The 27,703-nt window shown below is 42.5% G+C and overlaps 2 protein-coding genes and 1 pseudogene across 10 annotated transcripts in view; all 3 read right to left on the minus strand.

Moving 5' to 3' along the window:
• Positions 1-15,199, minus strand: part of MPHOSPH8 (M-phase phosphoprotein 8) — a 53,601-nt gene extending 38,402 nt beyond the window's left edge. For 3 of the 5 annotated variants that reach the window (XR_006742910.1, XM_045588505.1, XM_036455592.2), the window contains exons 1-2: positions 14,826-15,198; positions 506-661 (exon numbers count right to left, since the gene is read on the minus strand). Coding sequence is in view for 4 of the 5 variants with exons in the window: in XM_045588505.1 (XP_045444461.1) it covers positions 506-661; positions 14,826-15,041 (372 nt within the window). In the remaining variant the exon portion in view is untranslated. Of the gene's footprint in view, positions 1-505; positions 662-14,825 lie in introns of all 5 variants that reach the window. The other 2 variants (XM_045588504.1, XM_045588503.1) reach the window with 2 other exon arrangements.
• On the minus strand, positions 3,511-4,427 carry LOC118728472 (annotated as a pseudogene).
• An 8,610-nt stretch (positions 15,200-23,809) lies between the features above and the next one.
• Positions 23,810-27,703, minus strand: part of PARP4 (poly(ADP-ribose) polymerase family member 4) — a 106,716-nt gene continuing 102,822 nt past the window's right edge. For all 5 annotated transcript variants that reach the window (XM_045588508.1, XM_036455583.2, XM_036455581.2 and 2 more), the window contains 2 exons: positions 25,663-25,792; positions 23,810-24,019 (listed from right to left, as the gene is read on the minus strand). In XM_045588508.1, the coding sequence (XP_045444464.1) occupies positions 23,842-24,019; positions 25,663-25,792 (308 nt within the window). In that variant the 3' untranslated portion in view covers positions 23,810-23,841. The remainder of the gene's footprint in view (positions 24,020-25,662; positions 25,793-27,703) is intronic.

Consider the following 27,703-nt stretch of genomic DNA (forward strand, 5'->3'; position numbering starts at 1 on the left):
CCGATCAATGTTTCTCTTTCACCCCCCCCCCCCCCCCCCCCCCCCCCCCCCCCCCGCCTCTCTCTCTCATCAATACAGAAATATATTCTCAGGTAAGGATTTTTAAAAAAATATAGAAGTATGCATTATATCTGTAGTAATAATGTGAACAACATACAAAATATTCCTTAGGTATTCAAAAATAAGATGCTCATCTCATGGATAGTTTTGACATGTCTTTTCCCCACTTTCATAGTACTCTTAACTTAAAGGAAAATATTAACAAGTCCAAACTATACCTGTTTGTCAACTGCAATCACAGGTTGGCTACAAATAGTTTGGCAGAACTCAATGAAAGCATTCTGTGAGAACTAATCAGCTATATAGAGTCTGCAATAAGAATATTATCTATTCCATTATTACTTGTAAGTTCTTTACTGTATTCTCTATATCAGTAAAATTTATAAAATTATTGTAAAAAAAAAAAAAAAAGGAAGAAAGAAAGAAATGAGATAAAACACGATACCTGAATATCTTTCTTGACCAGTTTAGCTTTGTTATCCACAATTTTATTCCTAAATTCAAGAAGAACTTCTTTACAGTCTTCAAGATGAACCTCAGGCTCCCAGGTATCATCATCTGAGGTGTATCCTTTCCACCGAACTTTGTACAGGATTTTACCCTGTTACATAAATTAAAAATAAACAAATAAAAGACATTACTGACTTGATCAAATTTCCAAAATAATACAATTACTGAGAATACGAGAACAAAACTTGAAAGAGAGATTAATATCATTATAAAGTATGTCCATCTCCTTTAGTGGCTTAAGAAAAAAACAGGAGCACATCAAAAGCAAAAACAAAGCTTCTGCATAGCAGAGGAAATAACAAGATGAAAAGGCAGCCCACTGAATGAAAGAAAATATTTTCAAATTATATAAGGGGCTAATATTCAAAATATATAAAGAACTCATATAACTCAACAGCAAAAAACCAAACCAATCTGATTCAAAAACGAGCAGTTCTAAATAGACATTTTTTCAAAGATCTACAAATGGCCAACAGCTACATGAAAAGATGTTCAAAACCATTAATCATCAGGGAAATGCAAATAAAAACTATACAGGTATCACCTCACATATGTTAGAATGGCTGTTTTCAGTAAGACAAAAAATAACAAGTGTTGGTGAGGATGTGCAGAAAAAAAACCCTATTCACCACTGGCAGGAATGTCAATTGGTGCAGCCACTGTGGAAGACAGCATGGAGGTTCCTCAAAATATTAAAGTAGGTTTACAGTTGTACATATGGAAAACTAGTGGCCTGGAGCACAAATCCATTCACACTGAAAGAAAATTAGAAGAAATATTTTAATACTGCTATTCGCCTTTTCTCTATAATTGAAGGATCAACCAAATTCACCATGGATAATGACAGATCAAAACACGTGTATGACTACGGTAGCTCCAGTGAGAGCTTTATACGTATGGTGCATGTGCGAGTCAACGTAGCTTTTATATAAATTTAATTGGACTTGCTTTCTGATTTAGCTAAACTTTTTCCAGCCAATTGAAGCACTCTGTGGTGGCAGCCATTTCTGTTGGAATTTATTGAATTTGCATCTCTTTGATGATCAGTGATTTAGAGCTAAAGATACATAAATTTATAGAAGATACATAAATTCCAACAGAAATGGCTGCCGCCAGAGTGAGCAGGAGGCTTGGCTCCATTCTAGGCTACAAAGTTTCAATTCTGGAAAGTAAATATATCCCAGATACCAGGGCCTCATCTTGGGTCTCTGGGGGATGTGCCCCGCCTGCAAACCACTGCAGGCCCCTCATCCAAGCTGCCGCACACCCCAAGGAAACCCTCACCCTGATCCAGGACACCCTTCAGGGCAAACCAGCTGGCCCCCACCCATGTACCAGGCCTCTATCCTATCTAATAAAAAAGTAATATGCAGATTGACCATCACTCCAACACAAAAGATGGCTGCCCCTATGTGGTCAAAGATCCTGCCCCCATGTGGACACAAGATGGCCACCACAAGATGGCCAGCAGGGGAGAGCAGTTGGGAGGAACCAGGCCTGTAAGGGAGGGAAGTTGTGGGCAATCAGGCCAGCAGGGAAGGGCAGTTGGGGGTGACCAGACTGCCAGAGGGAATTTGGGGGCAAATAGGTCGGCAGGGGAGCAGTTAGGCATCAATCAGGCTGGCAGGGGAGCAGTTAGGCATCAATCAGGCTGGCAGGGGAGCAGTTAGGCATCAATCAGGCTGGCAGGGGAGTGGTTAGGGGTGATCAGGCTGGCAGGGAGAAGCAATTTGGGAGGCAGGCAGGGCAAGCAGTTTGGAGCCAGCAGTCCTGGATTGTGAGAGGGATGTCTGACTGCTTGTTTAGGATCGGGCCTAAGCGGGCAGTTAAGACATCCCTGAAGGGGTTCCAGATTGGAAAGGGTGCAGGCTGGGCTGAGGAACCCTCCCCCACTCCATGCACAAATTTTATGCACCATGCCTCTAGTTTAAAATGCTCAAAGTCACTTATCATCAGAGCTGAAAATTCAAATGACAGTAAGGTGTCACCTCACACATATCAGATGGTTACCATCAACAAATGAAAACTGCTGGTGAGGATGTGGAGAAAAAGGAATCCTAGTATATAATTAAAAAACTTTGTAGCCTGGAGTGAAGGCCTGAGCCGCTGCAGAAGCTTGGCTTCCTCCATCATCCAGGGCAACCTTTGCCTCCTGTTCTTCCAGCTCCTTGGATGCTGCTATTTATGTTGGAATTTATTTACCTTCTATAATGGAAACTTTGTACCCTTGAGTGGAGGTCTGCCAAGGTGTGTGGAAAGCTTGGCTTCCTCCATTGCCAGGAAAACACAAGTCTCCCTTCTGCTCTTTGTGGCTGTAGCCACCTTAGATGGGATTAATTTGCATACTCGCTCTGGTTGGCTGGTGGGCGTGGCCGAGTGATAGTTAATTTGCATATTACTCTTTTATTAGATAGTATGTCTGATGGTCATCTGTATGTGCACTTTGAAGAAGTGTCTATTTAGATCCTTTGCCTATTTTTTAATTGGATTATTTGTCTTCCTTTTGTTATGTTGCATGAGTTCCTTATATATTTTGGATATTAACCCCCCCCCTTTTTTAAAAAAATATATTTTATTGATTTTGTACAGAGAGAAAGGGAGAGAGATAGAGAGTTAGAAACATCGATGAGAGAAAGTCATTGATCAGCTGCCTCTTGCACACCCCTTACTGGGGATATGCCCGCAACCAAGGTACATGCCCTTGACCGAAATCGAACCCGGGACCTTTCAGTCCCCAAGCCGACACTCTAACCATTGAGCCAAACCGGTTTCGGCGATATTAACCCTTTATCAGATGAATCATTGCCAAATGAGTCCAACAGGGGTTTCCCCTTTCATGTTTTGTTTTTATAGAAAATCAAACATTAAAAACACTTTATTTCTAGCCTAACAGCGCCAGGTGTGATGTCTGTGGACTCTGGGTACACACATGGCTCCAAGAAGGCTACTGAGGGGGACTTACCTTCAGAGGGCTGACCCAAGAAGAGAGAAGGCCCCCAGACATGGAGTAGGGGCAAGCATGGGGAAAAGGTGCTAATTCTTGGCAAAGGAGTTCTTAATGGTGTTGTTCTGGGTGATCTTAAAGCACTGTAGGGCACTGCGAGCAGCCCCTGCCTGAACCTCATTGTCAAGCTCCACAAAGGCGATATTGTGCCACCCTGGAACCAGGTGAACCTCCTTGAAGCCAGGGAACTGAATGAAAAGCATGGACAGCATGAGCTCATTGATCTTCTTGCAGGTTGGTGAGGAACAAGATGTGATTTGGTGGGTTTTCTAAAAGAGGTTGAGCAGGTAGCATCTGCCATGCCATAAGCTGTTGTGGGGGCATGGCCCCCGGTGGTATCTGGCCAGGAGCGAGGCCTAGAGATGGGATGTTAGGGGGCGGCATGTAGAGAGACTGGCCTGTCACGTGGTACATGATTCGGGCTGCCTGAGTCATCGGTGGCATGCCCGGAACAGGCCTGGAACGTCCCCCACTACAGGGGCAGCTGCCCCACCCTGCACGGCCTTCTTTGCAGCTGGAATCTCCTGGCTCTTGGGATTCCTCTTCTCCCATTTACATTCATGCTCCATGAAAGTGTTCTTAGTTTTGACAATGATATCTGAGTCGGTGTTGGCATACCGGATACGCATGGACTTGTCATAGAAGAGAAATCTCTGCATGGAAAAGATGACAAAAGCCAGGCCCTTCATCTTCAGGGTCTGTGGCACCAAGATATCCAGAATCTGGCCAAACTGGGAGAAGATAACAGGGACTTCTTCAGCTCACCCTTCCTGACCTTCTCGTTGAGGTTGTTGATATAAATAGTACGGTTGGGATGGGTCTTTGGGAACTGCCATGGAGGAAGGTGCTGCATTTCTGAATGCCAATCACCTTCCTTTTCATTTTGTTGATTGTTTCTTTTGCTGTGCTGAAGCCTTTTATTTTGTAGTACCATTTATTTTCTCCTTAGTTTCCTTTGCCCTAGGAGATGTATCTATAAACATATTGCTATGAGAGATATCCGAGTTTTTGTTGCCAATGGTTTCTTCCAGGATTTTTATGGTTTCATGACTTACATGTCTTTTATCCATTTTGAGTTTATTTTTGTTTACGGTGTAAGTTGGTGATCTAGTTTCTTCCTCCTTTCTTTCCTTCCTTCCTTCCTTCCTTCCTTCCTTTTTTTTTTTTTTTTTTTTGGCATGTATCTGTCCAATTTTCCCTGCACCATTTATTGAAGAGACTCTCTTAACTCCATTATAAGCTTTTTCTTCCTTTGTCAAATATTAACTGACCATAATGATTGGGTTAATTGCTCTGCTCTGTTCCATTGATCTATATGCCTGTTCTTGTGCCAGTATCAGGCTGTTTTGATTATGGTGGCTTTTTAGTATATAACTTGATACCTGGTACTGTGATTACTCCAACTTTGTTCTTCTATCTCATTTGCTGTAGCTATTCAGGGTCTTTTTTTGGTTTCATAAAAGTTTTTGGAGTATTTGTACTAGATCTGTGAAAAGGCTATTGGTATTTTAATAGGATTGCAATGAATCTGTAGATTGCCTTTGGTATTGACATTCTAATGATGTTGATTCTATATGAATCTGTGCTCCCTGGACTTGTGTGACTTTTTCCTTTATCATGTTAGGGAAGACTGCTGACAATATTTCTTCAAATACATTCTCTATTCCTTTTTTCCTTTATGTCTCTTCTGATACCCCTGCTATTTGAATAGTTGCATTTCATGTTGTCCCACAGCTACCTTAAGCTGTCCTGATTTTTATCAGAAAGTATATATGCAACCCTATGTTTACAACAGCGTTACTTACAATATATAATATCTGGAAACAGCTCAAGTGCCCACTAGTAGACAAATGAATAAAAAGGCTGTGGTACATGCCCTGGTCAGTGGTTAAGAGCATTGGCCTGTGGACTGAAGGACCACGGGTTTGATTCCAGTCATGGGCATGTACCTCAGCTGCAGGGGGTGCATGCAGGAGGCAATCAATCAATGTGTCTCTTCCACGTTGATGTTTCTCTGTATTTTCCCCTCCTTTACACTCTCTCTGAAAATCAATGAGAAAAAAAATGTCCTCAGGTGAAGATTAAAAACATTTTAAAAAGCTGTGGTACATATACACAATGGAGTATTATGCAGCTATAAAAAATAAAGATCTCATACCCTTTGAGACAGTATGGAGGGACCTGGATATTATGCTAAGTGAAATAAGCCAGATAGAGAAAGACAAGTATCACATGATCTCACTTATATGAGGAATCTAATGAACAAAATAAACTGACAAAATAGAATTAGAAACATTGAAGCATGCAACAGAGTGAGGGATCTCAGAGGGAAGCGAGGGGGCAGAGGATTATGGGTGGGAAAAGATTAATCAAAGAACTTATATGCATAACACATTGACAGAAACAAAAGGATAGTGAAGTCCTGGAGAGAGGCCAGAATCAAGGTGGAGTGAGTCAGTGGGGAGAAAAAAGGGCATCTATAATACTTTCAATAAAGATAAATTAAAAAACAAAACAAAACACCAACAAACAAACAAACAAAAAAAAAACCCAGCAAACTTTTGGTACATGGGATGACTCCCAATCAACTGAGCCATACTGGTCAGAGTGGTAAATATTTTTAAGTAAACAAAAATAGAAAACAAAAATGTAAATATATTACATTTATTAGGGTAACATTGGTTTCAGGTGTACAATTCTATAATACATCTTCAGTACACTGCATTGTGTGCTCACCACCCAAAGTCTAGTGTTCTTCCATCACCAAATATTTGAAGCACTTTACCTTCTTTCACCTCCCCCCAACCCCCTTTCCCTCTATTAACCACAATTTTGTTATCTGTGTTTCAGTTAGTTTCGTTTGTTGCTTTCTGTTTTATATCAAAATTGAGGTCTGGTGCACCAGTGCGGTCCCTCAGCCTGACCTGTACCCTCACGCAATCTGTGACCCCTTGGGGGGTGTCAGACTGCCGGTTTTGGCTAAATCCCTGCTGGCCTGAGGGATACAGTAGTGTGTGAAGCAGCAGGCAGCTGGGGAGGAGCCTGAGCCCAAGCTGAGAGCCTGGCTGAGAGCCGCACCGCTCCAGCTCATCCTGGCCTCACTACCACCGCTGCTCGGTAGCAATGCTGTGGAGGCGGGAGAGATTCGTACCCCTGCAGCTGCACTTGCCAGCCATGATACTGGCATCTAGCACCCATCAACTGAGCAGCACTCCCACTCTGAGAGCACACTGAACACCTGGGGGCAACTCCTGCGTTGAGCGTCTGCCTGTGTTGGTAAGTGCATGGCACAGCGACTGTTCAAACAGTGAACCAGTCGTTTGGGTTTTATATATATAGATAGAAGTGAATCATAAGGTTCTTGTCTTTTCCATCTGACATGTTTCTCTTAGCATGATATTCTCAGGATCCATCCATATTGTTGCAAATGGCAATTTTTATGGCTGAGTTGTACTTCATTGTATATATGTACCACAACTTCTTTATCCATTGAAGGACACTTAGCATATTTCCAGGTCTTGGCTACTGTGAATAATGCTACAATGAAGATAGGGGTATATAAAAGTACTAGAGGCCCAGTGCAAAAAATTTGTGCATGGGGGTAGGGGGTGTCCCACAGCCTAGCCTGCACCCTCTCCAATCCCGGACTGCTGGTTCCAAACTGCTCGCCTGCCTACCTTCTTCTTCTTCTTTTTTTGAATAAACAATTATTGTTCATATTATTACAATTGTTTTTCTGTCCCCCTCCCCCACCATAGCTCCCTTCCACCTGGTCCCCACTCCACCCTCTGCCCGTACCCCCCCCCCTTCCCCGCCCCCCGCTGTCCTCATCCATAGGTGTATGATTTTTATTCACTCTCTTCCCATACCCCTCCACAGCCACCCTTTCCCCCTGAGAATGACAAATCCCCTTCCATTCTATGCCCCTGATTATATTTACCAGTTTATTTTGTTCCTCAGATTTTTAATTCAGTTGACTTTTAGATTCACTTGTTGATGGATATGTATTTGTTGTTCATAATTTTTTTAAAATATATTTTATTGACTTTTTACAGAGAGGAAGGGAGAGGGATAGAGAGCTAGAAACATTGATGAGAGAGAATCATCAATCAGCTGCCTCTTGCACACCCCCCACTGGAGATGTGCCCGCAACCAATGTACATGCCCTTGACCGGAATCGAACCCGGGACCTTTCAGTCCGCAGACCAACACTCTATCCACTGAGCCAAACCAGTTTCGGCTGTTGTTCATAATTTTTATCTTTACTTTTTTTTTCTTTTTCCTCTTTTTAAAGAACACCTTTTAGCATTTCATATAATACTAGTTTGGTGGTGATGTACTCCTTTAGCTTTTTCTGATCCGTGAAGCTTTTTATCTGCCCTTCAATTCTGAATAATAACTTTGCTGGGTAGAGAAATCTTGGTTGTAGGTTCTTGCTATCCATCACCTTGAATATTTCTTGCCACTCCCGTCTGGCTTTCATAGTTTCTGTTAAGAAATCAGCTGATAATTGTATGGGTGCTACCTTGTAGGTAACTGTTTTTCTCTTGCTGTTTTAAATATTCTTTGTCTTTTGCTCCTGGAATTTTAATTATGATGTGTCTTGGTGTGGTTCTCTTTAGATTCCTTTTGTTTGGGGTTCTCTGTGCTTCTTAGACTTGTAAGCGTATTTCTTTCACCAGGTGGGGGAAGTTTTCTGACATTATTTCTTCAAATAGGTTTTCAGTATCTTGCTCTCTCTCTCTCCTTCTGGCACCCCCATAATTTTGATGTTGGTATGCTTGAAGTTGTCCCAGAGGCTCCTTACACTATCTTCAACTTTCTGCATTCTCTTCTCTTCTTGCTTCTCCAGAAGAGTGTCCTTTGCCTCTTTGTATTCCAGATCTTTGACTTGAGTCTTGCGTTCTTCTGGTCTGCTGTTGGATCTCTGTATATATTTTTTATTTCAGTCAGTATATGTATAATTTCTAGTTGGTTTAATTTCTTTTTCATACTCTTGAGGGTCTTGTTAAATTTATCGGCCTTTTCTAGAAAATTCTTGAAAAACCTTATAACCGTGGTTTTGAACTCTATATCCAACCTTTTGTTCTCCTTCATTTCTTTTGTTTGAGATCTTCTTCCTTTTCCCAGCATTTTTGCTGCTTATGCAGAAGTAGCTGTGTGGAGCCTGGGCAGGTTTCTAGAATGTGCAGAGCAGGGCCTCAGGGCGGGATGGAATCTTAGGACGTCACTAGGCTGGGGCATGGCAAACAGCGATGGCTGCAGTCAGCCATCTCTGCCTTTCAGCATTTCCAAGTCTCCATGCTCCAGTGCAGTAAACAATGATTGCTGCGCGCACCTCTGCAAAAAAGTCACCCTCACTTTCAGACTCGATGGCCAACAGACCAGCTTCTTCCCGTAGGCGTCTGTGTCTCTCACGTGACCCCAGAAAGTGGATTTCAAAGTGATCGGGAGCTTGTTTCCCTTCTGGTTGAATAAAAGCTGCCCGCCCAATTGCCTGCCACCAGCCCGATTCATGTGCCTCCGTACCTAGGCTTTTCAGCGCTTGTGCTCCTTTCTCTTTCAGCCAGCTTCCCTGTGGTTTTGGGTGGTAGACATTTTGTACTTTAGCTGTAGTTTTGAAATTGTGCTAGGCTGCAGATTAGTTGCTCACCTATGTCGCCATCTTGGTTTTCCTGCCTGCCTTTTTGATTGTCCCTAACCACTTCTGCCTGCCACCCTGATCACCCTTTAACCACTCACCTGCCAGCCTGATTGATGTCTAACTGTTCCCTGCTAGCCTGTTTGCCACTATCTGCCCTCCCCTGCAGGCCTGGTCCCCCTCTAACTGCCCTCCCCTGCAGGCCTGGGTCCCCTCCAACTGTCCTTCCCTGCAGGCCCGGTCACCCCCAACTTCCCTCCTCAGCCTGCCTGGTCATCCCTAACTGCTCTCCCCTGCAGGCTTGATCGCCCACAACTGCCCTCCCTTGCAGGCCTGGTCCCTCCCATCTGCCCTCCCCTGCTGGCCATCTTGTGTCCACATGGGGGCAGGATCTTTGACCACATGGGGGTAGCCATCTTATGTGTTGGAGTGATGGTCAATCTACTTATTACTCTTTTATTAGATAGGATAGAGGCCTGGTGCATGGGTGTGGACCAGGTGGTTTTCCCTGAAGGGTATCCTGGATCAGGGTGGGGGTTCCTGAGAGAGGGGCCTGTGGTGGTTTGCAGGCCGGCCACACCTCTCAGCGACCCAAGGAGAGGCCCTGGTATCTGGGATATATTTACTTCCAGAACTTAAACTCTGTAGCCTGGAACGGAGCCAAGCTTCTTGCTCACTCGGTGATGCCAGCCATTTCTGTTTGGATTTGTTTACCTTCTATAATTAAAACTTTGTAGCCTTGAGTGGAGGCTTAGGCCGACAAGGGCAGGCGGAAAGCTTGGCTTCCTCCGTTGCCAGGAAAATGCCTCCCTTCTGTTCTCTGTGGCTGTAACCATCGTGGTTGGGTTTATTTGCATACTCAGTGTGATTGGCTTGTGGGCGTGGCTTGTGGAGCAGAGTGATGATTAATTTGCATATTACTTTTATTAGGTAGGATTGGCAAATACCAACGACAAAGTAAGAATCTTAAAAGTGATCAGAGAGAGACAGAACGTTACCTACAAAGGAGCCCCCATTAGATTAGTGACTAATTTCTCAACAGAAACACATCAGGCAAGAAGGGAATGGAATGAAATTTACAAAGTCATGCAAAGGAAGGGTTTGAATCCAAGAAAACTGTACCCAGCAAAGCTATCAATCAAAATTGAAGGTGAAATCAAGAGCTTCACTGACAAAAAAGGACTAAGGGAGTTTATTACCACCAAACCAGCAATGCAAGAAATGCTAAAGGGTCTGCTGTAAAAAGAAGAAATAGAAAGTGAAGAAGGAACACAAGGGTAAAGAATAAAAATGGGCGACAAACAATACCTATCAGTAATAACTTTAAATGTAAATGGATTAAATGCCCCAATCAAAAGACACAGGGTAACGGATTGGATAAGAAAACATGACCCATATATCTGCTGTCTACAAGAAACCCACCTCAGAAAAAAAAAGACATACCCAGACTGAGGGGGAAGGGAAGGAAATAGGTTTTCCAGGTGAATGGAAATGAAAAATGTGCTGGGGTAACAATACTTATATCTAACAAATTAGAACTCAAAGTGAAGGACATCAAAAGAGATAAGGAAGGCAACTTAATACTAACGGGAGCAATCAAACAAGAAGAAATAACTCTGGTAAACATATACGCATTCAGTACAGGAGTACCCAAATACATTTAAAAAACTCCTGGGAAATATCAAGGGAGAGATTGACAGCAATATAATAATAGCAGTGCCTTTAATACCCCACTATCACCATTGGACAAATTCTCTAAGCAAAAAATCAGCAAAGCCAAAACCAATTTGGCTCAGTGGATAGAGTGTTGTCCTTCGGACTCAAGGGTCCCAGGTTCGATTCTGGTCAAGGGCATGTACCTTGGTTGTGGGTACATCCCAGTAGGGGATGTGCAAGAGGCAGCTGGTCGATGTTTCTCTCTCATCAATGTTTCCAACTATCCCTCTCTTTTCTTCTCTGTAAAAAATCAATTAAAAATATTTTTAAAAATAATAATAATTAACAGGATAACAATAATAATGAGGGGCTATGTGGACTCCTGTTCTGATGGGAGATTGTGCTCTGAGGAGTCTGGAAAAAGAAAATTACCCTGACATTCCAAAGGTAGGTTATTAGCTGATACAAAAAGACAATAGACAGGCTCAGTTAAGTAAAGACTGACCTTTGTCAAGGAAGATACCAGGACATGCCTCCCTGCCATGACTGGCTTTTAGTTAGGAAGTTTTAATTTCAGATTATCCTATGTGGTTATTTTACTAGTAGGTTTCTGAGTTTTGTAAGGCTCACCATACAAGACTCCCCTGAGCTTGTCAGGTTTAGTGTGTGTATCCTTTTTTGTTCAGAAGTGTACAGCCAGAATGGTTCTCTGTAGTTCATGTAGAAAACTATTTGCTGAGTTTTCTTGCTCCTCAGTAAGATTGGGTGTTGAGCAAAAAAGTAAACCAGAAATCCTGAGAAGCAAAAATTTGTAATACATATGACAAAGATTGAATAGCCACAAATATTTAAAAAGAAAAATTCTTATATAGTGGAACCTTGGTTCTGGAGCTTAACTCATTCTGGAAGGCTGTTCTAGAAGCAATTTGTTCAAAAACTGAATCATTTTTCCCCCATTAGAAATTATGTAAATTTAAATATGTTTTTATTAATTTCAGAGAGGAAGGAAGAGGGAAAGATAAAAACATCCATGATTAAAGAGAATCATTGATTGGCTGCCTCTTGCATGCTCCCCACTGGGGATCGACCCCCAAACCCAGGCATGTCCCTTCACGGATTCGAACCTGGGACCTGTTAGTCTGCAAGTTGATGCTCTATCCATTGAGTTGAACCAGGTAGGGCTGGAATAATGTAAATTTAATTAATCCATTTCAGACACACAAATGATTGTTTTAACCTTTCTTATATACAGTACATATCTAATGTACTGTTTAATCTATAATTAAACACTTCTACTAGGCTTAAATCACTTTCAGCACTCATTTCAAGGGTGTTTTTCAGGTCACCATTTTTGTTTGTTCATATATCATTGCCTCTGAAATGCTATCCCTGGCTAACTGCTTTTTCATTTATCAAAATCTACAACCGTTTTTTCTATCTTTTAAATTGCCTGTGATAATTATGTCTTTCACACCCTTAGCAATATTAGCACTCCAGGCCCTTTTTATGTCTTAAAATTGACTTCCCCAACAACAGAAGCATTATCTCATTTGTTTGTGGCCTGAGAGCTCTTTGTTACACTGAGCTATCAGCACAAAAGGGTTGTCAGTTCAAAAATCTGGGAGAGGGGGGGGAACAAAGGGAGACATATGTACTACTATTTGTAATATTTAAACAAAAACAAAACAAAAATACAACTTGGAGAAATTTTTTTCTGTTAACAACTTGGTTGAGAACTAAATTATTTGAGATGGGAGACATTCAAAAAAGAAGACTGGCTGTAAATGAACAAGAAAAGGGCAAAGAGTACAACAGGTAACTAAAAATAATTTAGTTTTATATTTTTTTATATATGTATCTTAACATTTGCTATTTAGCCATATTCAAATGTATAGTTCAGTGGCATTAAATACTTTCACATTGATGTGCAACCATTACTACTGTCCATCTCCAGTACTGTTTTCATCTTCCTCTTGCCAGTGGAAGTCATGTTCTTTCAGAGTCCCAAGGAAAGCATTTGGAGAGACCTACAGTGGGAGGTTGTGGTGTGGTAAGAGTAGAAGGCTGCCCTGGGTTCCCGGTGACCAGAAATTTTGCACCATTGGTTCAGTTCATGTCCTGTCCCAATGCAGCTAGTCTGTTTCTGGCTGTGCTACTGCGGGCTGGTACTGCTATATCCAGTACCCAGGCTCGGCTTGAAGTCCACCCAATTGTTGGCCAGGGAAACTAACCAGGTGAGTGTGTGTTACTAAAGTGGGTGAGCCGGAGGGAGGTTTTAGATATACTGCCTACAGTTCTTTGGGGCTTACAAAATTAAGATTGCATGAAAAGATGAATTCTCTTAATTCTAAAGATACTACCCTCCTAGCCAAATATTTTCTAAATATTTACTATGTGCCAAGCACTGTGTTAAATGCAGGTGATGCAAAATATTTAAAGACTGGCTCTATCTCTGACCTCAAGGCATTTACAGGGGGTGTGGGGTGGCGGGAGGGGTGGGGCTGAAGGAGGGGATCTCCTTTTCTGGTCCAGCACAGAAAGAGAGATGAACGAACGGGTTCTAAGTGGAGGCGGCCAGGGATTGAGAAATACTAGAAATAAAGAGAGAAGACACAGAGATAGATTTTAAGCTGAGAGCTGGGAGGGCCGCTGACCTCCTCTGCTGGAGAGAGAGACGACTTCCTGAGCCACACAGCACATCTATTTATACTCCAATCCAACAAGGGGTTTCACAGGAAAACAAGGAGCCTGGGAGAGCCCAGGTTCCACCCACTCCTTCCTCCACAAGCCAGGAACTCAGAACATGTCTGCACTCCCAGGGCGGGAGTGCAACTGACATGATTCTGTCAATACCCCAGGCCCAGTCAGCAACAATCTATAGAATGTCCAGGCGTCTTCCCATTTGGCCCTCTACAATTTACAATGTATTTGGGGAAATTATACCTAAAAATGTTCCTATCTTTACTGTATTGTGCAACTAACAATAGTATTAATGGCACTGGACTTCAATTATTTACTGGACAGAACTGTTCAATGTCAGCAAGTGTGTATCTATAGTTCATCTCCATATCCTCAGGAACCATCACAGCCCCTAGCACACAGGACATGATTAAAAAGTTTGTTGAATGACTGAAAATAATCAAATCAAGGGAGTACAAGACGAATGGGAAGTTAATTGACAATGAAAGAATCCATTATATGTGTGGGGCCTTCGGTTATCTCTCCCCTTCACCCTGGCCTCCAGCCCACAATTCATTTCCTCATTGAATAAAGGGATATACACTAAGCGCTAACTGCATGCTGGGCACTAGATTAAGTAACATGAAACCAAGATTAACAAAATCACATTCCAAGGAGCAGGAGAACAACATAAAACGGAGCGCTGATGCTTTAAGCGCGGAAACAGCCCCGAGAGGGCCGGCTCACTGCGGAGGCGGGAAGAGGAAGCGGCAGCAGGGGCTCCGGCTGGGCCGGAGGGGCGGCGGGGGGCCGGGCGGCTGGGGGGCCGGCGGGGGGCCGGGCGGCTGGGGGGGCGGCGGGGGGCCGGGCGGCCGGGCCCGGGGCGGCCTCAGGTGATGCCCAGGAGGCGGGGTGACAGCGGGCAGTTTCGGTAAACCTTTACATGCACCCTCTAGGGTTGAGGATGCAGAAGGCGACTGGACGTGTACATTTTTGTTTACTTTTCAATTACAGTTGATAATCCTGAAGATTTCACACCGGAAAGTTGACTACAGTTTCGAAAAAAACTGAAACAACAGCTCGGACACGGACTCTGGGCAGCGGACTAATTTCAACGTCCCGTCCCCCCTCTCCAGTAACATGGTCCCAACTAGGTGTGTCAACACCCAACACTGCGAACCGGCCACCGACCCTCACCCTCCGCCCGAGGCGCCGCCGGGCCCCACTCCCACCATTCCCGGGACCCCGCTCGCCGCCGCCCCGTCGCTCACGTACCCCCTCGGTCTTCATGTCCAGGATCTTCTCCACCTCGAACACATCCTCCCCGTCCTCTTCGCTGTCCCCCGCGGCCTCCGCTCCTTTCTGCCCCGGGTTCTTCTCCTCGCCCGCCGCTTCCTCGCCGTCTCCTACAGGCGACGTGCTGGGGCTGCGGGCGCCCGGCGCGGGAACCGCATCCATGCCGGCGCCCTCCACCCCCACCGTCGCCGCCATGGCGGAGCGGACACCCCGAGGGCGGTCGCGACGCAGCCCAACGCCCTCCGCTCTGCGCGCCCTGAGCCCGCGCGGCCCGCGGACGCCGCGGAGGCTCAGCAATGGCGGCCTCGGAGCCCCGCGAGGATTCTCTCAGCAGCCAATCCCGTGGAGGCGGGCGCCGAGCCGCCGGGCCGCGGGAAGTGGGTGGGCGGGCCGAGGGGCGCGCTGGGCGGAAGAGGAGCCGGGAGGGGGCGGAGCCGGGGGCGGGGCGGGGCGAGGTTACCGCGCGGGAGGGCGGGGCGGGCTGTGGGCTGGCGGAGGCCTGGGAGGGATGGCGAGCTCCGCCGGCCTTACTGGTGGGCGGGCCAAGGCTTTCCCCACCCCCCTCACCCCTTACGCCCGCCATTGAGACCCAGCCTGAGCTTAACAGAAATTCAAGTGTAAGACAGCTGTGTGAGCTAACGCCTGCCAACAATGCAGAGTTCCGGACACTCTAGCGAGTGTACACAATTTTTATTATCTGGCTGAAAATCATGTTTCCAGATTCCATTTGGGTGTTTTATATTGGAACTATCTGATGGGGTGGGGTGAGGTGGGAGCTGGATGAAAAGATGGGAGGATTGAGAAGTACAAATTGGTAGTTACAAAATAGTCGCAGGGATGTCAAGCACAGCATAGGGTAAAGATTTTCAAAAGGGTGGCAGAGTTAGTGGATGCCGCACAGACATGCTCCCAGAAACAAGCTGGGATTACAACTAAAATACAGAAAAACTTCCTACATGATCAACAGAAGTCTCGCAGGAGAGAACCCTGATACCCACAGACAGAAAATGGAGTTTGGATAGAGATTGGTAGCGGGGGCAGGGCCTGAAACAGCTGGCTAGGTGCCCACAGAAGTTCCAGAAAGATATCTTTGCTGTGGGGGGTTGCCGCTGAGCAATCCAAGATTTAATACCCAAGCTGGATGCCCCAGCAGAGAGCACCACAACTGAGAAAGATACACACATAACATCTGACTGTGAAACGCAGAGTTGCTATCTGCCAGGGAGAGATTGCTGGAAATTCAGACACCCTCTTAAAGAGCCAATGCACAAAATTCCCTGTGGAGCCACCTTTTGCTCTGGCAGAGGGAAGGCAGAGTGGATTGGAGCTGTGTGAGCAGAAGCCAGGATTGAGGATTTGGGGATAGAGCTCAGAAGGCAGACACACCCCCAGTTTCCTGGCCTGAGTCATTCCCTCACACAGCAGAGGACAGCTTTCCCACACAGACATTTGCCTCATGAGGGGTTGACAGTTGACCCACCCTATTGGTAAACACCTTGCCCTAAGGACACTTAAGAAAGTAAAAATAACAATTAGCTTCCAGGCAGACGCAACTGCCCCAACCTGTTGAAAAAAAATTCTTGCCACACCTGAGGATGATTGCTTGGGGTCATTCAAATCAGAATCCTATCAGTCTGTAGGCAGAAGTGCTCTCTGGAGGCTATGAGTCTTTGCCTGATCTAATAAGAAACAGCATTTGATAGTGTCCTATATTAGAGATTGAGAAGTGTATAAGATCTACTTAATACATAGTCACAAACTCAAGCATACAGCCAAAATGAGAAAACAACCCTCAAATGAAAGAACAAGAGAATTCTCCAGAAGAAGAGATAAATGAAGCAGAGATAAGAAATTTATCTGAAACAGAGTTCAGAGTAATGATGTAAAGATACTCAACAGTATGAAAAAAGATACAATAACTAAGAAAAAAGAATAGTTGGAAATAAAGAATGACATAACAAATAAAGAATACATTGGAAGGAATCCATAGCAGATTAGGGGAAGCTGAGGATCGAATCAGTAAATTAGAAGACAGCATTGAAAAAAATCACCTAATTAGAGAATAAAAAAGAAAAAACAATAAAAAATTAAAAAAAGCAGGAAGACAGCTTAAGGGAGCTGTGGGACAACATGAAACGTAACAATATTCAAATAGCAGATGTGCCAGAAGAGGCAGAAAGAAAGAAAGAAAGAAAGAAAGAAAGAAAGAAAGAAAGAAAGAAAGAAATAGAAAAAAGTGTTTGAAAAAATAATGGCAGAAAACCTCCCTACCTTGGTAAAGGAAAAGTCACACAAGTTCAGGAGGCACAGAGAACCCCAAGCAAGATAAACCGAACAGGCCCATGCCCAGACACATCAGAATTAAAATGCCAAAAATTAAAGACAGAGAATCTCAAAGACAACAAGAGAAAAACTGTTACCTACAAAGGAGTTCCCACAAGGCTGACACTGATTTCTTATCAGAAACTCTACAGACCAGAAGGGAATGGCATGACGTATTCAAGTAATGGAAAGCAAGGATCTGAAAACAGATTACTATATTACTATATCAAGCAAGACTATCATTCAAAATATATGGTCAAATAAAGTGCTTCTAGCATTCATTCTAGATTTGAGATGCTACACTAAAAGGGACTGCTGTATGAGAAGATAAAACAGAGGGAGAAATCTAGGCATACAGAATTAAAATGGCAATAAGTACCTATTAATAATAACCCTAAATGTAAAGAGATTAAATATTCCACTCAAAAGGTATAGGGTTGCCTAATGGATACAAAAACATGAGCCAACTATATGCTATCTACAAGAGACCCACCAAAGACACACACAGGGTGAGAGTGAAGGGATGGAAAATTTTTTTCCATGCAAATGGAAAAAAAAAAAAAAAAAAGCTGGAGTACCAATACTCATATTCGACAAAGTAGACTTTAAAATGAAGGCTGTCACAAGAGACAACGAAGGTCACTACATAATACTAAAGGGAATAGCCCTAACCGGTTTGGCTCAGTGGGTAGAGCATTGGCCTGCAGATTAAAGGATCCCTGGTTCGATTCCAGTCAAGGGCATGTACCTTGGTTGCGGGCACATACCCAGTAGGGAGTGTGCAGGAGTCAGCTGATTTATGTTTCTCTCTCATCAATGTTTTTAACTCTCTATTCATCTCCCTTTCTCTCTGTAAAAAAACAAAGTATATATTTTAAAAAATACTAAAGGGCCGTAACCGGTTTGGCTCAGTGGTAGAGCATCGGTCTGCGGACTGAAAGGTCCCAGGTTCGATTCAGGTTAAGGGCATGTACATCAGTTGTGGGCACATCCTTGGTAGGGGGTGTGCAAGAGGCAGCTAGCTAGTCAATGTTTCTCTCTCATTGACGTTTCTAGCTCTCTATCTCTCTCCCTTCCTCTCTGTAAGAAATCAATAAAATATATTTTTTAAAAATACTAAAGGGATCGATCCAACAAGAGGATATAACCCCTGGTAAACATATATGCACCCAATATAGGAGCACTTAAATATATAAAGTACAGCATAGGGGATATAATCAATCATATTGTAGTAACTACATATCAGGTAGGTACTTGAAATATCGGGGTCACTTTGTAAAGTATGTGATTGTTTAACCACACTAAGCTGTACACAAGTAATCAATGCAAAATAATATTGAATGTAAACTATAATTAAAAATAAAATTTAAGAAAACACATCAGAATATGTGTTAAAAGTATCTTCTATGGTTTATAAATGACTGACAAAGGTAGTCACCCAAAGTTGCTGGAAAAGTCCACTTAAGAGTAAATATTTTTCTCATTTTGAATCACAAATAGTCATCATGATTTAATTTACAGGATTAACTTTTTAAATTTAACTCAGAGGTTAACTAAAAAGTACTCTATGATTGGCACATCCCTATGGAGAGGATCACTAGCTTTGAGTTGGTGCATTATTTGAGTTGGTGTCATTTGTTGAGCTTACTAAATGTACTATGATGATACTAGGCATTAGAAATACAGCAAGCATAGTCTGCCTTCCAGGGATTCAGTCTATAAAAGACAGACATACAACAATTCTAATAATTAGATATCTTTTAAAAAATATTTTAAAAATAGCCTGGCTAACATGGCTCAGTGGTTGAACATGGACCTATGAACCAATAGGTCACAGTTCAATTCTCAGTCAGGGCATATGCACCCAGGCTTGATTGCCAGGGTGGGGAAAGCAGGAGGCTGCCGATCAATGATTCTCTCTCATCATTGATGTTTCTGCTTCTCCCTCTGCTTTCCTCTCTGAAATCAATAAAAAATATTTTTAAAAAAGTCTAACCAAATAACATTTATTGAAAGGAGAAAGCTCATTAGTTCAGAAGAATTCCAGTTAATATGTATAGGAGAATCATAATATTTCCTGAAAAGGATTCAGGCAACAAAACTGGTGAAAGATGGATGAGGAACTGGATGCCAAATATCTCTCCACAGATTCAGAGGAAACACACCACCACTGTGGAAACTCACTGATCAATGTAAACATTATTAAAAGTAGAACAATAACCAGACTCAATGGCTTTGTACAAAAATGTTGATCCTTAATCTGCTCAGTCTATAAGAAACATGGAAAAGAGAAAAGGAAGTAATTGGACAAGTCCAGAATGTGCATCATCCTATAGGACAAATAACCCTGTTTCTTCAACAAGTCAGCAGAAGAGGAAACAAAAGAAGGTTCTAAATTTATAAAACCGTGGCAAAAATATTTTTAAAAATTTTTTAGAGAGAGAGAAAGGTAGAAAAAGAGCAAAATGTCAATTTTGTTTCACTTATTTATGCATTCATTGGCTGATTCTTCTTTTTTTAAATATTTTATTGAATTTTTACAGAGAGGAAGAGAGAGGGATAGAGAGCTAGAAACTTTGATGAGAGAGAAACATCGATCAGCTGCCTCTTTCACACTCTCTACTGGGGATATGCTCACAACCAAGGTACATGCCCTTGACTGGAATTGAACCTGGGACCTTTCAGTTCGCAGGCCGACGCTCTATCCACTGAGTCAAACCAGTTTTGGTGGCTGATTCTTGAATGTGCCCTGACCTGGGATTGAACCTGCAACCTTGATGTATCAGGACAATGCTCTAACCAACTGAGCTACCTGGCCACAGGTAAAAAAAATTAAGTATATATATTCATGGAAAAATTTTTCACTTAACCCAAAATATATAAGATAGAAATAAAGATCCTACTCCTCAAAGGTAACCAGTTTGTAAGATGACATGACAGATTTTTATGTAGTACATACATAGGCACCCATTTATATAACTTTTAAAGTGAGTTTTATTGCACTTTGTTCTGTGTGTGTCCATATTTCCGTAAGGTGAATTTCTAAAAGTTGAATTCCTTTTAGTGAAATTTATAGTTCAAGGAGGGCATGATTTAAATTTTGATAAACACCTATCTTGCAAAATTTTGTTTTACTAGAATGTTTCCAGTAACAATGTAAGGAATTATCTATTTACTCACTTATTCTGTGTTACCGGGTATTACCAATCATTTAAATCCCTTAATCTAATAAATAATGAAAAGACTGTTTATCAGGCAAAGATATGTATGTCAGGCCACTGTAGATTTAGGTGACTTAGTAGGTGATTTATATAGGCAAGAGGACGCGCCTAGCCAGTTTAACTCAGTGGATAGAGCGTCGGCCTGTGGACCCAAGTGTCCCAGGTTTAACTTCGGTCAAGGGTACGAACCTTGATTGCAACATCTTCCCTGGCCCAGGCCCTTGCCATGCAGGAGGCAACCAATAGATATGTTTCTCTCACATTGATGTTTCTCTCTGTCTTTCTCTCTCTCTTCTACTCTCCCTAAGAATCAATGGAAAAATATCCTCAGGTGAGGATTAACAAACAAAATTAATACATAAATAGCCAGAGGAAGAGAAGTCAAAGACCACCTCTCCTTGCCCCACACTTCCAAAGCAGCTAGATATTGCTACATGAGTTGTGGTACACATCATTGTTGAGGAGCCAATTCTAGACGCAGATAGGAGGGCGGGGTGGGGAGGTAGTCTGCAGCTGTATCCTGAGCTTCTTACCTCACCAGAACTAGGAAGTGATGAGAAACTATCTCATGACGGCCTCCCAGGGAGACATGGAGGCAGGTGGGAGCTCCTTACAAGCCTCTCATTCTTCTGGTTACCAACTTGATCACAAGGCCTTCTACCAAGATTCAATAAGCTGCAGTTCAAGCTCAAGGAATTAGGATGGGTCATACAGCAGGATGTTGGAAGTTACTCAAGATGGCAGGACTAGCAATAGAAAAGGAAATCCCAAACCATGTGAACAAGGGGAGAGATTGGGCAGTTGGTGAATAGCAGCAATGAGGACAGGTAGGAGGTAGCCAAAAGATTGTATACCAGAGAAACCAAGGTTTTATGAAAAGGTAGAGAGTAAATGGCCTAGGATGGGGTAGTGAACCTTATACCTTTCATAAAAAATAACTGAAACTGGCATAGACCTAAATGTAAAGTGCAAAACTATAAAACTTCTAGAACATAGGTGAAAATCTAGATGACCCTGGGTTTAGTGATGAGATTTGAGATGCAACACCAAAAGCAAGAGCCTTGAAAGCATTGCTTGGGAGAGAGATCCAAGATGGCTACGCCCAGGTGAACACCTAGCTGCAGCCGCACACAACAATTTCAATAAAATACAACTAAAATATAAAACAGACATTGCCCAGAACTACAGGAAGGTTGACTGACTGGAAATTCTACAGCGAGAAGCAAGGAGAAAACCAGAAGGAGGTGCGGAGGAGCTGGAAAAGCCAAGGTACGGAGACGCGGCCTGCGAAGAGGAGGGACCTGAGAGGAGGGAGGCCGAGTGCCTGGCGGGCGTTCCCCAGCGGAAAGGAGATAAAACTCCGACTGTGCTGGGCCCCCGACTGCTCTGAACCCCAGTTCTAGGCCGGACCCCGGGGACTCAGGCTCAGCCATAGGGAGCCGGGCTGTAAGGCGGAACCCCGGGGAAGCGGCGAAAGGAGGTCCCGGAGGCGCGCACACTGAGCGCAGAGAAGGGACGGTCGGCTATGCCGGGGGATTGCCCTGACGGGAAGGAGACTGGGGCTCCAGACTGCTGTGAACGCCACCTCCTACTCCACTTCCAACTGAACTGAACCCCAATACCGGGCTCATTGTGGGAGAGCATAGACTGTTTGGCAGCAGGCGAAAATCGAGGGCACCTTTCTCTCAGAGGCGCTGGCAGCGAGCACTGACGGGCCCGCATAGGGCGGGGCTGACGGAAGCCAAAGCTGCAGGCTCCACCCTGGAACCCCGCCCCATCTGTAACTGCGAAATGCGACAAAGAAATAGATCACAAATGAAAGAAATGGAGGACAAAAAGCGTCTGGATATAGAGTTCAAATCTACGCTTATAAGGTTTTTCAAGAATTTCCTAGAAAAGATGGATAAGGCCTATGAGGATATGAAAAGAGATCAACTAGAATTAATAAGGAGTCAACAAGAAATGATAAGGGATCAACAAGAAATAAAGAATACATTGTCTGAAATAAAAAATATTTTACAGAGTCCTAAAAACAGGAGGGATTATCGCAAGAATCAAGTCAAAGATTTGGAACATAAAGAGCCAGAAGACACTCCTCCACAGAAGCTAGAAGGCAAGAGAATCCAGAAAATTGAAGATAATGTAAGAAACCTCTGGGACAACTTCAAGCGAACCAACATCAGAATTATGGGGGTCCCAGAAGATGAGAGAGAGCAAGATATCGAAAACATACTGAAAGAAATAGTGACAGAAAACTTCCCCCACCTGGTAAAAGAATTAGACTTACAAGTCCAGGAAGCGTACAGAACTCCAAACAAAAGGAATCCAAAGAGGACCACACCGAGACACATCATTATTAAAATTCCAAGAGCAAAAGACAAAGAGAGAATATTAAAAGAAGCAAGAGCAAAGAAGGTAGTAACCTATAAAGGAGCACCTATACGATTGTCAGCTGACTTCTCAACAGAAACCATGCAGGCCAGAAGGGAATGGCAAGAAATATTCAAAGTGATGAATAGCAAGAACCTACAGCCAAAAATAATCTACCCAGCAAAGCTATCACTCAGAATCGAAGGCCAGATAAAGAGCTTCACTAATAAAAAAAAGCTAAAGGAGTTCATCACCGCCAAACCAGAATTATATGAATTGCTGAAGGGAGTTCTTTCAGAAGAGAAAGTAAACAAAGATAAAAATTATGAACAACAAATACGTAACTATCAACAAGTGAATCTAAAAACCAAGGAAATTAAAAAAATCTGATGAACAATATTAACTGTTGAATATAATAGAATCAGAGGTATGGAAGGGGAGTGAACTGATGATTCTTGGGGAAAAGGGGAGAGGGGGGAGTGGGAAGAGACTGAACATAAACTGTGCACCTATGGATGAGGACAATGGGGAGAGGGGAAAGGGCAGAGGGTGGGGGGGAAAGGAACATTTGTAATAATATGAACAATAAAAACTTATTAAAAAAAAAAAAAAAAAAAAAAAAAAAAAAGCATTGCTTGGGATACCAAGTTTCTCTAAGTAAAAGAAATATATCAGGGGATCTACAGACGAGGACCCACACCAAGGAGAATGCATACTGGAGGATACCTAGGACCCTGGAAATGGAATTGTGGACATTGACCAAAGACCTTGTTTCATCCCAGCTTGCTTAGTCCAACTGGACCAGTCTGCACCAGACTTCTGAAAGGGGAGAAAGCAATGACCATCCAGGACCATCCAGATGTGTACTTTACCTCCTAAAATATTTGAACACAAGAAATCTTAACACTGTAATTTTTATTTTACTATTGCTTTTTCATTAAAATAATTCTGCTTCCATTTATTTTTAAGGGACATTGCTACATTTGATAAAATCAAATTAAATTTCATTATAGGTATTAATTCATTAATGTTATTATTTTATTGATAGAAGCATGAAAAAAGTATAAAGGCCTTGACCCTAATTAAGAACTCTGAAGAAGAAAGGTGGTATTCATGGGCTGGATTCCCAATAGTTGTTTAGTGGCACAGTCCCAGTCTTTACCCAATTCAAGCCGTTGGCAGATAGATGGATATTGTCTTTCAGTTCTTCTAACCCATTCACTTGCTTTCTTTATTTTCTCAAAAGCCCAGGGAATATTCCTAGATTTAAAAAAGAATGTTTACATCAATTTCAGAATATAAGTAGATATAAAATTTAATGTGGTATCAAATCTAGCACAGTAGCTTAGACAAAATAATTCTGTCAGAAATTATATTTAAGAAAAACAGTTCTCTTTAACACTTGATTAAAGTTCTTCTACCAGCCTGACATGCTTTAACTTATTAAGTATATTTTTAAGTATATTATACCCAGCACATCCCAGCTTCCACTGTGCACCACAACTTCCTTGCTGACTCCAGAATAACTCTTCTAGCCTTTATACATCTGTTTATTGTCATTCTTTTCCACTCTTCTCCATTTAAATCCTACCCATTCTTCACATACAAGCAGAATTGTATTTTACAAACTAGGCTTCCAATTCTCTCTCCTTTCACTGAACCAGGAATTCTCAACTTTCTAGTTATTTTTGCAAAGTGTCTGAGAGTCACATATGAAACTGAAATGGGCATATATTTAATCCTATCACATAAACTAACAAGTAAAATGTGCATATCAAAGCTTCAAGTTTGTAACCATTAAATGCTATTGAATACTTGAGACTATCAAATACTTAGGTCTACTTAATTCTGAATTTTTAAATTAATATTAGCGGTTTCCTCTTTTGTCATCTTCTCAAACTTATTACTAATATATATTACAAGTAGTAATATATATTAAAGTTTTAAAGAAAATTCTGTGGGGGGAGACTAAAAATTTGTAAGATCCTCTTCATCTTCCTGATTTTCCCACCTATAAACTGGGAAAGGATCATCAGAATAGTGTGGTGGTTAAGACCTGGGTTCAAATCCTAATTCTGTAATTATACAGTGGTGCCTGTGTGATATTGGGCAGCTTTCATTCCACACTGGAAATCTGTTTCCTCAGTTATGATAATGATATGAGGTGTTGTGGGGATGAACAAAATGTATGTTTTACAGTCCCTGGCACAGAATAGGTATTCAATAAATATTTGCTGAATATCATGATGCCATGAACATACCAAATAGCAACAGGCCTGAAGTGGTTAAAAGATTTGTTTCTCAATAATTATTAGTCTACTTATAGTTACTATGGAAAGCAGCAACACTGACTTTAAATGTTCTCACTAATTCAACTAGCTTTCATTTAATCCAGATGGCCTTGAGACTTCTGACTGACCCTCCTGATAGTGTGAAAATTTTGTTCATACACCTCCATGCAATTATGTACATCATGAAGTAGGAAAAAGAGAAATAAAAGTTTTAAATAGGCAATAAATAGGAAATAAAAATTATAAGTTTTATTTATTACAGTTTCAACAAACCATTTTGCTCTCACAGTAATAGTAATACAGTAATAGCCATATTTTACTTTTTTATTTTATTGATGTTTTTTACAGAGATAAAGATAACCTTGGTTGCGGGCACATCCCCAGTAGGGTGTGTGCAAGAGGCAGCTGATTGATGATTCTCTCTCATTGATATTTCTAACTCTCTATCCCTCTCTCTTCCTCTCTGTAAAATATCAATAAAATATATTTTTAAAAAAAGAAAATATAAGTCATTTGCTTAGTAATATAGTTACATGGAAAAATGCTAGTATAGTTAAATGTTAAATAATATTTAAAAATAAAAAAAGTATATATAATTAAGTGGAAAAAAACCTGTAAATTGAGGTGTCCAATTTCATCAGGGATTTGAAGGCCATTCCAGCTTGTTCCAACCTGGTACAAAGAAATTGCAATACCAGAAATGTGGCAATCAGGTCCAGAAGTCGTTCTCTTCCTTTTATACCTAAAAGTGGAAAACTTGGTTATGTTTGCTGGAAACTACACCTCAAACTATGCCCATTTATAAAAGTTCTATAAAAGAATTATAAAATTATAAAACCATACCACAATAGCAAGTCATAAAACTCACTGTTACTTTTCAAGGTCCTTAATTAGTCTGCTATTTAAATAAAAAATGAGGATGATTTGGAACATGTGCCTGTCATATTATCCAGAAGGTTATCAGGAAACTGAATAAGATCCAGTCCTCCCCTTTCTTGACACCTATTCTATATAATAAAGAGGTAATATGTAAATTGACTGTCATGCCCTCACACAAGATGGTTGCCCCCATGTGGTCACAAGATGGCTGCTACAAGATGGCTGACTAGGGAGGGCAGTGCAGGTGATCAGGCCTGCAGGGGAGGGCAGTTAGGGGTGACTGAACTGGCAGGGGATGGCAGTTGGGGGAGACCAGGCTTGCAGGGGAGGGCAGTTGGAGGTGACCAGGCCAACAGGGAAGGGCAGTTAGGGCCAATAAGGCCCACAAGGAAGCATTTAGGCATCGATCAGGGTGGCAGAGAAGTGGTTATAGGGGGTGATCAGGCTGGCAGGCAGAATCGGTTAGGGGTAATCAGCAGGCAGGCAGGTGAGTGGTGGGAGCCAGTAGTCCCTGATTATGAGAGGGATGTCTGACTGCTCCCACAGACATCCCCTGAGGGGGATTGGAGCGGGTGCAGGCTGAGCTGAGGGACACCACCTTCCCCAGTGCATGAATTTTGTGCACCAGGTCATATATTGTGTGTGTGTGTGTATATATATATATATATATATATATATATATATATATATATGCCTAAGCAACCATCTGAAGTCTGACCAGTAACTATGACATACAATGACCACCAGGGGGCAGATGCTCTGACCAGTAGCTACGGCATGTACTGACTACCAGGGGGCAAATGCTCAACACAGGAGCTGCTGAGTTGCAATGACTTGGCAGCTGTGTTTCTCAGGTGATGACCCAGAATTAGAGAGGAGGGAGCCCGATTCTGGGGTGTATTACCTGAGAACCATCCTCTCACAATCCAGGACCCCTCAGGGGATACTGGAGAGCCGGTTTTGGCCTGATCCCCGCAGGCCAGGCCGAGGGATCCCATCAGTGCACAAATTCAGGCACCAGGCCTACTAGTTTTAATAACCAGAGAAGCATGAACTAAGCAGAGAGAAATTCAGTTTCTAGGCTTCAGCTACAAATAGCTCAAGAGAAAACCTAAATACACAATAAATAAACAATCAATATGGCAGACCAGTGTATCAATTTATTTCAACTTCTGGACTCTATACTTTGATCTTTCTAAATCTGGTAGGATATACACCTCCAGCCAAACAAAGTACTTCTTTCTTGTGTCCTGCTTGCCTCTTTCTATAAAAGCCTGCAGCTCTTTCCCTTACTTTTTTTCCCCTGAAAAGTCAGTTTTATTTCACACTTGGCAGGGGTGTGGTAGCATCAGTACTTACATTACATGAGATCACAGAAAACATGTAAAATAAAATCAATCCCAAGTTAGACCAAGCCCACACCTTCCCAGGGTCCCTCATGGACATCTTGCCTAATAATAGACAAACATGTAAGTTGACCATACCTTCACAACGCCTATAGCCAATCAGAGTGACTATGCAAATTAACCCAAAAAAAGATGGCAGTTAATTTGCATACATAGGTGCCCAGGGCCTGTGTCCTAGGAACATCCTGGCACCCACGTCATTGTGAGGTAAGGGCTGCACAGGAGCGGACCTCATGCAATTGATCCCAGGGAGCTGGGGTTTTTGATCTAGGGTTTTTCCACCACACTTCGAGAGAAAAAAATGAAGGTCCGCTGCTGGAGAGCTATCCTGCCCTAGTCGGTTTGGCTCAGTGGATAATGCCTCGCCC

This window comes from Pipistrellus kuhlii, unplaced genomic scaffold (assembly GCF_014108245.1).
Source record: "Pipistrellus kuhlii isolate mPipKuh1 unplaced genomic scaffold, mPipKuh1.p scaffold_m20_p_3, whole genome shotgun sequence".
Classification (NCBI taxonomy): domain Eukaryota; kingdom Metazoa; phylum Chordata; class Mammalia; order Chiroptera; family Vespertilionidae; genus Pipistrellus; species Pipistrellus kuhlii.